We start from the raw sequence: 10,586 nt of genomic DNA on the forward strand, positions 1-10,586 counted from the left end.
CGGGGGGGGGGGGGCTGCAGGGCCCTGGTCCTCCTCTTCCCCTCTCTCCCCTCCTTCTGCTCTCCGTCCTCCCCTGCCCCTCCTCCCTGTCCTCTCCATCCCCCCTTCCCTGTTCTGCCTTGTTACCCCACACCCAGCACGGCAGAAACCCAAGGCTTCACTATGCACACAGGTGTCCCCTCCTCTCCCCTCCCCTCTGTGTTCCAGCTCTGTGGGGCCATGTGGCCCTCACCCTGCTCTGCCAGTCCTGCCTGGGAAGCCTTGGGTCTGTGTCCCTCTCTGCCTCCTGTCCCTGGCTCCCCGGCTGACCTGAGCACATCAGGAGGTCAGAGCACTGTGGGTCACGGGCCTAGTGCCCAGCACTGCCCCACCTACACCATAGTGGTCAACCGTCCTCACAAGTGGCTCTGGTCACTTGGGCCCTGAAGTCGGGAGGGTGCTTAGGGGGCACAGGGGCAGCACTGAGTGTCTCCCAGATGCAGGAGCCAGGCTGAGGGGGAGGCCAGGAGTATGGGCTGCGTGGCCACCGCATCACCTGGCACCCCTGCACAGTGGGAGGCTTCTGGGTCTGTACAGTGCATGTCAGTGTAGGTGCTGTGAGGGCCAGGAGGAACCAGGTCAGGCCGGCTGTACCTGTGCATGCTCCAAAGGGCCTGTGCAGTGGCTGTGTGGAGCCCGGCGGTGCACCGGCTCCTTACAGGAGCCCCTCTAGCCCGCGGGCCTGCAGAGCCTCACTGCACGGCCTCACCCCATCCCATCCCGGAGCGCCACCTGCTCACCCTGGTTTCTTGGCTCCCGTGAGCTACAGGGAAGTGAGGGCAACCACCCCACCTCCTGGGTGGTCAGGCTGGAGGACGGCAGGACAGACGGTAGCCACCTGGTGCAGACAGCCTGCACGCTCCTTGCTCCTCTGAGCAGGTCCCTGTGCTGCAGAGTGCACCGTCCTCACTCCCTTCTCTCCCACTTTTCTCCAGAAAGTCAGCCTTCAATGCAGACAGGCCGAGCTCTTGGATTTGGTCCTCTGCCCTGATCACCCCTAGTGGGAAAGGCTGAATTCCAGAGCTTTCTGGAGCCCTGAAGTAGCTTCCTGAAGGAGGCTGTGGGAAGCTGGAGTGAGGAGCAGAGGGGCGAGGCTGGCACAGCTCTGGCTCCTGCTGCTTCTTCCGAGAGTCAGCAGGAGGTTCGAGCTCCAGCCCCGAGCTGCTGGTAGATGGCCTGAATGGGGTTAGTGGGGTCGGAGCGGCTCTGACTCCAGGAAAGAGCTGTCCACAAGGCCTGCAGTCCTGGACTGGATGTCTCCCTTGAGGTGGTGGCTGGACTTGGGACAGATGGACTCAGAGGAGGTGCTCATCGCAGAGTCTGGAATAACTCCTTTTGGCCAGCTTGGGAGGGCAGGAGGTCCAGGCAGGCCCCCTCGCCTGCGGTGTGCACAGAGAATGCTGTTCCATCTCCAGGTCCATGGCCTTGGCCTCTGTGACTCCCAGGCAGGCATGCTGGGTCCCCAGCAGGACTCGTGACTGTCTCACCCGGGTCGACAGTGCCCACCTGCACCTTACCCTGAGCTGTGGGACACACAGCAAGTGGCAGGCAGTGGCCATCCTTGGCATTGTCCGTGGTGGCCTCCTCTGGGTCCAGGGCTGAGCAGGCACCCTGCTGGCTGTTGGCATGCCGGTTGGTGCCAGGACCTGGCCTGGGGACTTGGAGGCCACCTGGCTGTTGGCTCTGAGCCTGCCCCCCAACGCTGCCCTCCTGGCTGGTGCTGGCCTATGGCCCTGCCCATGGATGGCTGTCTGAGGTCTGCTCCTGGAGCAGAGCCAGGCCAACGGCGTCCAAGGCCCTCCTAAACAGCCCATCTGCCATCCCGCCTGGGGCTGGCCAAGCCCTTGCGCCCAGACTGGGCGGGTCAGGTTCCTCACCGGGGTGGTGTGGCCCACCTGTGCTGCTCCCTAGGCCTCCTGGTGCTTCAGAAGGCTGCGTGCGCTCCAGGGGTCGTGAGCCCTCAGCGGTCCGGACATAGCCCTGGGCAGCCGGCAGAGCCCAGCGACACGGCTGGACTGATTTCTGAGACTGCAGCTTGTCAGGTAGGCAAGGGGCTGGCTTTGGTGTTTCAGAGCCAGCGTCGGGCCCTTTTTGGGACAGGCACACCCTCTTGGGGAAGCTGAGGTGGAGAGCTGGAGGGCCCAGATGGGAGTGGGGCAGCCAGGCTGGAACGCTGTGGGGTGCCCCTGGGCAGTGCTGGAGCCCTCCCAGTGCCCTGTTGTGCCGTCTCCCCTGGCAGCCTGCTTCTGTGCCTCCCAGGAGCCCTCCAGGAAAGCTAGGCTCGAGTCTGGGACCTGGGCCGTCATTTGGGGTGAGCAGCGGGCAGACGTGGTGGGGTCTGTGCCCAACGAGTCTCCACACATCCCTGGAAGGGTGCTGGGGCAGGCTGGGGGCCCGTCTGTCCCTGTGGAAGGGCCCCTGTCTCTGGAGAGTTCTATTTTGCCAGTTCTCCGGGGTAGAGGTCCCAGTCCAGGGCCTTCCCAGGGTGGGGTCCTGGCCTGGTGGCCTGCAGAGGGGGGGGTCTCTCCATGCTCAGCTCTCCTCCCACACTCAGGCAGGAGCTTCAGCCCTTCCAGTGGCTTTGATGGCAGCAGGGCGAGGTCCTCCCGCCTGTCCCCTGGTGGGGCTTGCTGCGGGACTGGCCCAGAGCCTCCTGGTCTGGTGGGTGCAGTTCTGGGGACCCTAGCCAGCCTTTTTGGGCTGGTTCTGATAGTAGAGACAACTTCGCAGATTCCCTCGCAGGGTGGAAGAGGCCATCCCACAGCGGAGCAGGCAGGGCAGGTGCAGAGGCCACTGAGAGTGCCACAGGCATTGGGTGGGCTCTGTGCATGCTGTGTCTTAGTGTCTCCGTGTGGATGGGCTGACACCAGCACCCGTGGCCTCACCTGAGCTGAGTCCAGATGGGAGCTGTCTCAGTGGGAGGATGGGGACAGCTTCTTGGCCCTGCTAATTAGCACCTTGTTCCCAGCCCCACCTCCAAGCTTCCCTGAGGCCTGATCTAGGCCAGCCTGGATTACAGCTAGGGCAGGGATTCCAGAAGGAAGGCGGGAGACAGCCGGTTCTGGTTCTGCAGCTCTGGCGGGGCAGAGTCCACAGCCCTGCCTTCCAGGGTCCAGGATGCTGGCCTTGCTGGGGCTGCCCGGGTCTCACTGTAAGTCGGCGTGCGTGTGCGCCCTGTGGCAGGGCTTCCTGCCCCCTCTGGGGTCCCAGGCAGCCTGCCAGGTAGCAGAGCCCCGGTGGGCACGGGCTGAGCTCGCCAGGATGGTGCGCAGGGGCAGTGCTGGGGCTTTGCCCCCACGGGCCTGCACGGGAAGGCGGGCCCTGCTCCATGCGGGGCTGGAGGGGGACGGGCCGCGCAGTGCCCAGCCTCCTCCCCAGGTATTGAGACGCAGAGACATGGTGGGAACCAGGGTCTGACTCCATCTGTGCCCATCCGGCCAGCATGGTGATCCCTGCCCTGGGCTGCATGAGACCTGGAGGGGCGGGCCTTCCTCTGGGCAGTGACTGGGCCAGGCTCCTCAGAAAGGCTGTCCTGCTGTCCACAGAGACTGGCTTTGGGTGCCGTCACCGCCTCTTTGGCCGTGTCCACATGGCTGGCTGGGCGCTCCGACCTCTGGTTCCCCTGAGCCTCTTCCCTGGGGCCATCTTTATGGCTCCCTGTGGAGTCCTCCTCAGTGTGGGCCTCAGCCTCGGGAGACTCAGCCCACGCAGGAACTTCCCCACCGCTGCTGAGCAGAGTGTGAGGCCACCGCAGTGGGTACCGGACACAGCAGGCTTGAGCAACCCACTGACCGTGGCTCCCTGCCATCGCCCGCGCTTCCTCCCAGATCAGCTATGGCTAGAGTCCTGGAGGCTACCTGTGCTTGGTGCCAAGCTCCCTTCAGGACTCCAAAGCAAAGAGGCACCTCACCCAGTCCAGGCCGGAGACCCCGCGGGGCCTGTCCAGGCTGGAGACCCCGCGGGGCCTGTCCAGTCTGCCATCCTGCTCCTTGTCTCATGAACTGGCAGGAGAGGCCTGTCGCCACAGGTCTCCCAGGGCCGTAGGGCAGGTCAGTTCCCAGGTAGGTGCAGTGCAGGCATACCCTGGGCACTGGTGAGGAGATACACAGGTGGCAGGGAGGAGCCCTGTGTGTCCCTGAGGGCAGGGCGAGCGGCCATGAAGGGGCCGTGTGGCACAGCTCTGCTTTCATGGTGAGCGCGACAGAGTGATGTGGAGACAGACCCAGCTATGAGCTGTTGGCCCGTGGGCACCTCCAGTGGGCCCTCCCTGCTTAGTTGGCTGTGGGTGGGAGTGTCACAAGGGCCTCGTCCGTGTGGCTGGGCTTGGGGAGCAGTCCCGGGGCTCCGTGTCTGCCCCGTCCATGGGAGGCAGCTGGCTCTGCAGCCCTGGCTGCTGCAGTGAGTGCATCTGTGGGCATGAGCCCAGAGCTCACAGCAGCCACCGTCGCTGCAGGCCACCCGTTACATGGCGTGTGCACGTTTGAGCTGAAGGGCCCAGTGGGTCTCACATCTGTGGCAAGCTCAGTGGTGCTGCCCTGTCGGTCTACGTTGCTGCGTCTGTGTCTCAACACAGTGGACTGTGTCGCCAAGGGTACTCCACCTGCCCACCCCTTCTCAGCTGGCTGCTGGGGAATGCGAGGTGACACCGGTGGCCCAGCCGGCAGCCAGGAAGAAGGCGTGGTAGCACAGCAGCCTGGCTTCTGTGTCAAGAGCAGCCACTGACCGATGGGCCGTAGCCACAGGCACCTGTCCAGCCAGCACACAGACACTGCGTTTGGCTCGGGGGGGGTCTTCAGCTCCTTGGGCTTTCTCCAGCTGTTTAGGATGCGGGAGCCGTGTGGGCTGTGGGCTGGGCTGGGCCAGGCCAGGCCAGGCCCCGGCCACCGTCTGGCTGGCTCTGAGCTGCCGCGTTCTGGCCACTAGGGCCAGTGGCACACTGTCACGCTGTGCCCCACGCTCCTGCCACACAGAGTGGAAAGGCCGTCCAGGCAGACACCACCCGCTTGGGGCCCGGCCAGTCCCGCTGAAGCCAAAAAATGGCCAGGGGCTGCCCCGCTCCCTGTGCCAGGCTGGATCCACCCCCACAGTCCCCAGAGCCATCGGAGCCTTGGGGCCTTCTCAGGTGCCAGGCGCCAGCTCTAGAAGACCCCACCTTCATGGGCCAAGGCTGGGGGCCCCCACCTGCCCATGCTCCCCACTCTGTCTCCCCACTTCTGCCCCGCCAGGGCCTCAGTCAGGTGCTGGGGGAAGGGCTGTCAGCCGGAGACAGCCAACCCCGAAGACGGGGCTGGCCTCATGGCGGTGTTTAAGGGAGCCAAATCCCACATGGCCACCTGGTTCGAGTGTGGCCCAGCAGCTTGAGGGACACACTGGGCATGTGTGTGTGCCCGGAGCCCTGGCAGAACGGAGGGATGCAGGGAGGAGTGATGTGGCCTCCGTACTGGGGCGCTCTCCCCGGCCCACCGTGAGCGCTTGTACCCTCCGGCAGCGGGAAGAAGGAGACACGAGTACCAGCCTGCCTCGCCTTTCCCAGACCGCGAGCGGGCAGGCGTCAAGTGGCCCCAGGGGTGCCCTAGGCTCGTCCCTTCCTGAGACTTTCTCTGAGCCTGGGGGTTCGGGGAGACTGCCTTCCCAGCCAGCCTGTGCTCCCTCCTGAGTCCCCCAACGGGGACAAGTCTCACTTCTCTGAGGGGGACCCGGGGCCAGCTCAGGGGTGGATGTGCAGACCGAGTTGCTGTCTTCCTGGGAAGCTCCAGAAGGACAGGTGGCAACGGCCTGTGCCCTGCACATGTGGCCAGCCTCCCAGGACTCTCCTCCGGGCCTCGGCCTGCCCCTGCACCTCCCTGCCCTCTCCTTTCTCTGGCTAAACGTCCCCTCAGCACCTCCTGCAGTCGAGCACAGTTGTGTGGTCGTCTCTTACTAAGACCTGAGGACCGGACGGTGACGCAGGAGGACGGTAGATCGCTGTGGGGGCTCGGGCAGGCAGCGCTGTCCGGGCCGTGCACGGCAGGCTGCAGCCTGGTGAGGCCCCGTGCTTGCCTCGGGCCCCTGGGTTGCTGGTGAGCTTCTTGGCCTGGGGCTTGCTGGTGTGAGTCCTGCCCGTCTCTTCTCGCTTATCCTCTCTCTCTCTCTGTCTCTGTCTCTCTCTGTTGTTGTCCTGTCGCCCTGCCAGCCGGCCACCCTGTCTCCGGCGTGGGCACTCTCCTTCCTCCATGCTCCGCCTCACCCGCTGCCAGCCAGAGGGGACCAAGCCCCGCTCAGCGTGGCCGCTGGCAAGGGGGCTATGGGGAGCTCCGCCTCCTCCCTGACTGCCGAGACCGAGTCAGACCACGGCTTCCCTGGGGGGTCGCCCTACCCGGGGCCCCCTGCAGCGGCTGGCTGGTGTAGGAGCGGCCCTGGGGGGCCCATGTGGGGAGGCACCCTGGTCACCCGGCAGCACCAGCCCCCTCGCCCCCGGGCCCGAAGGTAAGGAGGAGGGGAGGGGTAGCCTGGGGGCCTGTTTTCAGGGCTCTCTGGCTGTCCCCCTGAAGGTGCAAAAGCTGAGGGTCTCAGGGCAGCCTCCACTCCCAGCCCTCCCCGAGGCTGGGCCATGCAGTCTGGCTGGTCGGAGGCAGTTGGGCAGCGCACAGACTCCGACAGCCCTGCATGTCCCTGGCCTGATGCTCCTGGGACAGGGGCTTGCTTCCCTTGGCATTTCAGGCTGGAGGTGTGTCTGGGCTGTACCTGCCCACCCCCCACATCTGGGTGCCACCTGCCCCAGTGCTACTGCCTGTGGGGGTGGGGCAGCTTTGGCCTTGCCCGCCCTCCTGCCTTCATCCTCAGGGTAGTGAGGTTGCTCACCAGACGCTTGGGATCTGGGGCCCTTGGGCAGATGCAGCAGTGGAGCCTGGCTCTGTGGGTGCACGCCCTCACCCCACTCCTCACCTGGGACAGCTGACTGCTGGGCCAAGGCACGGGGGCAGGTATGGGCCCAGGTCCTGAGGTCAGGGCCGCAGCCGCAGTGGGACTGGAGGGAGTTGGGGGTCTAGTCTCAGCCTGGGCTCCAGAGAGGTGCAGCGAAAGCAGGGTGGCAGCCTGGGGGGCACTGCCCCCATCCCTACCCTCCCAGCGGGGCAGCCCCCTAGAGCACCGAGCAGTGTGGTCTCCAGTGGTCTGCAGAAGAGGGCGTGGTAGCCACTCCAGCCCGGCACTGCTGGTTCACAGCCTCCCTGCAGGGACTCGCCCTGAGAGGGTTGGATGCCTGGCGTAGTGTCCTAGAGGCTCATCCAGGTGGCGTGTGTCCAAATCTCACTTTTCTTAGGGCCAAGCCATGGTTCTCCACGTGGCTGGGCCACGTCTTGGTGATCTTTAGGAAGGATGCAGCTGGAGATGTCAACGTGTGAGTCCGAGGAGCGGTGCTGCCGTGCGGGGATGCCTGCATGGCTCTCCGGGCTGTGGCCTTGGGCTGGTCCCGGCCAACCTCACGGGCAGCCTGGCACCTTCCTGGTCGCTCTGCCTGTTCTAGCGGTTCCTGACAGCAAGCACCTGCTCATCATGGCTGCTCCTCCCGTGGACTCCCACGCAGGATGTGTGGGTCTTTGCCGCATCAGCATGTTGCTTCCAGGCATTGTCGCCGCTACGCTTTGTCGCGTGGGGGCAGCGTTGTCACGTTACCTTCCTGCGGAGCCTGCAAGTAGACGGTCTGTTCTCTCAAAGGCACACGGCCATACTTCGCCTTAGCATAGGTTTCCTCACCAGACGTCCCCGTGTCCCTTAGGTACTGCAGGGGACACAGGTGCAGTGTCTTCCCTGTCCCTCCTGCCAGCGGAGTTTCCAGCTTCACAGGGCCTCACAGCCTGCGCTCGTGGCCTTGGGCACATGGCCCCACTCGGCCCGATGCCATGGGTGTCACATGGCCCTGCTTCCTGGGATGGTCAGGATGTCGAATGGCAGCCACCATGGTCCTGACCATAGGGAGGAGGCTGCCGCCCTGGTGACTGGGGCATGGCCACCAGGGCACAGACCGAGGCTATGCCTGAGTGCTGGGAGTGCGTCTAGTGTGCAAGTGCAGGGGCATGTGGGGTGGTGAGTGGGCACAGTGTGGTGCATGTATCTATGTGTGTGCTGTGTGAGCGTGCTCGGTGTGTGCACTGAGTGTGAGCATATCAGCGTGTTCTATGAGTCTGTCCTGTGTGCTATGTGAGCGTGCTCTGAACGTGTGAGTCTGTCCTCTAAGCTATGTGCGAGCATGCTCTGAGTGTATGTGAGTGTGCTGTGTATGAGTGTGCGAGCATGCTGTGTGTGAGTGCTGTGTTTGAGTGTACGAGCATGCTCTCAGTGTGAGTGCTGTGTATGAGTGTGCGAGCATGCTCTGTGAGTGCTGTGTATGAGTGTGCGAGCATGCTGTGTGTGAGTGCTGTGTTTGAGTGTACGAGCATGCTCTCAGTGTGAGTGCTGTGTATGAGTGTGCGAGCATGCTCTGAGTGTGAGTGTGCGAGCATGCTCTGTGTGTGTGCTGTGTGTGTGCGAGCATGCTCTGAGTGCGTGTGTGCTGTGTATGAGTGTGAGCATGCTCTGAGTGAGTGTGCTGTGTATGAGTGTGAGCATGCTCTGAGTGTATGTGAGTGTGCTGTGTATGAGTGCGAGCATGCTCTGAGTGTGTGTGCGTGCTGTGTATGAGTGTGTGAGCATGCTCTGAGTATGTGAGTGTGCTGTGTATGAGTGTGTGAGCATGCTCTGAGTGTATGAGTGCGAGCATGCTCTGATTGTGTATGAGTGTGCGAGCATGCTGTGTGAGTGCTGTGTATGAGTGCAAGCATGCTCTGAGTGTGAGTGCTGTGTATGAGTGTGTGAGCATGCTCTGAGTGTGAGTGTGAGTGCTGTGTATGAGTGCAAGCATGCTGTGAGTGTGAGTGTTGTGTATGAGTGTGCGAGCATGCTCTGAGTGTGAGTGCGAGCATGCTCTGATTGTGTATGTGTGAGTCCGAGCATGTTCTGATTGTGTATGAGTGTGCAAGCATGCTGTGTGAGTGCTGTGTATGAGTGCAAGCATACTCTGAGTGTATGTGTGAGTGCTGTGTATGAGTGTGCGAGCATGCTCTGCATGAGCGTGCCATGTGTGAGTGTGTGTGTGTGTGTCGTATAGGACCCGCCTGTAGGGAGGGGAGAGGGAGGGCCTGCTGGTGCTGCCGTCTGCCTGGCCTGGCCAGCAGGTGGGAGGCTGTGCCATTGGCGGCCTGAGTCCTGGACCCCACCGCTGGGGCAGGAGGATGTACAGGGAACCAGGCCTGTACCACACACAGCCTCAGCGAGTGGCCCCACTTGCACCTTTCCACAAGGTGTGCGTGCACACGTGTGTACACACTGCATGTGCAGGAGCAGCGGTGTGGCCGCGCTGTCTGGAGGAGCAGTGATTCATGCCCCACCCAGTCCACTGCAGCTGGACAGGGCCCCTGTGTCATCCTCAGCCCAGGTGCCACCTGCCTGAATTAGGGAGCAGTTGGCTTGGGTGCTGGCTGCCAGGGACACAGGCAAGGAGGCATGCCCCCAGCAGGCCAGCCATCGCTGGGCAATGAAAACCCAGTGCAGTGGCCTGGCACCTTTGTCACCCAAGGGCAGCTGAGAGTCACCTCAGAGGACAGGACCATCCGGGAACTGGCAGGAGGAGCTGCCAGGGGGCCAGGTGCTATGCAGGGACCCACGTCCTGGCCTGGCTAAAACCTGTCTGTGCAGCAGGGCATGGGGCCCCTCCGCTGTGCCGACACCCACTCCCTGGTTACCTGCGAGGGCCTGCCAAGCCCCAGGTAGCCTCACCGCCTCCTCCGTGAACAAGCGCAGTGGTGGCAGTGGCCTTGGTTTTCTACCGGCTGTGACCTTCCTGTGTGAGGCGTGACTGGTCATCTCCATGGGCAGTTGTCCTCAGGCATAACTGCTGCTGTGTCCTGAGTGGGTGGCCAGGTGTGCTGTGTGCTGCATCCCCTGGAGCAGCTGGGTGGCAGCCTGGCATCGCCAGACCTGCAAGTGCTTCCTGCATCGGGGGTCTGTGCACGGCCCTGCACAGGCCCTGCCACGTGTGGAGTGGCTGTGGGGCGCTGGCTCCTTCCACCTGGCCTGCCTGCTGGACATCTCTGTGGACTGCAGGGGTTAGTGCAGGTGCAGTGCCCCGGACGGCCAGAGTCCCCGATTCCCACCAAGGCCCTCTCGGCCACAGAAGGGCCACCCTGGACGGCAGCCCGGCACTCCGTTTCCTCAGGGCCACACTGGATTTTCAGGCAGTGTTTGCACTTAAGCCTTTCCCAGCTGCCAGTAGACTCTTCCTGATCAGGCCGTGCCCGCAGTTCCAAGTTGTGCAGGGCCAGGCTGAGCCCGTACAGGAGGCCCCAGCCTACCCCTCCCTGCAGGACCAGAGCCTCCGGGGCGCTATAGGCCATCCTGCTCGGCTGCGCTGGCCTGCCCTCCCAGGTGTGAGTGGGGCGGGTGGGCCACAGTGGCCGGCCACTTCTGCCGACTGCCGCCTGCACCAGTGGGGAGGGAGGGGGGGGGGTGGCTTTCCGTGCCGTTGCTGGGGG

At 63.8% G+C, this 10,586-nt stretch overlaps 1 protein-coding gene across 5 annotated transcripts in view; it reads left to right on the forward strand.

The window, feature by feature from the left end:
• The first annotated feature begins 1,922 nt into the window (after positions 1-1,922).
• The window catches only part of CAPN15 (calpain 15), a 22,089-nt gene continuing 13,425 nt past the window's right edge, over positions 1,923-10,586 (forward strand). For 3 of the 5 annotated variants that reach the window (XM_027771028.1, XM_027771024.1, XM_027771025.1), the window contains exons 1-2: positions 1,925-2,081; positions 6,212-6,504. In XM_027771028.1, the coding sequence (XP_027626829.1) occupies positions 6,323-6,504 (182 nt within the window). In that variant the 5' untranslated portion in view covers positions 1,925-2,081; positions 6,212-6,322. Of the gene's footprint in view, positions 2,082-6,211; positions 6,505-10,586 lie in introns of all 5 variants that reach the window. The other 2 variants (XM_027771026.1, XM_027771027.1) reach the window with 2 other exon arrangements.

The sequence above is a fragment of the Tupaia chinensis genome, unplaced genomic scaffold, assembly GCF_000334495.1.
Source record: "Tupaia chinensis unplaced genomic scaffold, TupChi_1.0 Scaffold000178_1, whole genome shotgun sequence".
Classification (NCBI taxonomy): Eukaryota; Metazoa; Chordata; class Mammalia; order Scandentia; family Tupaiidae; genus Tupaia; species Tupaia belangeri.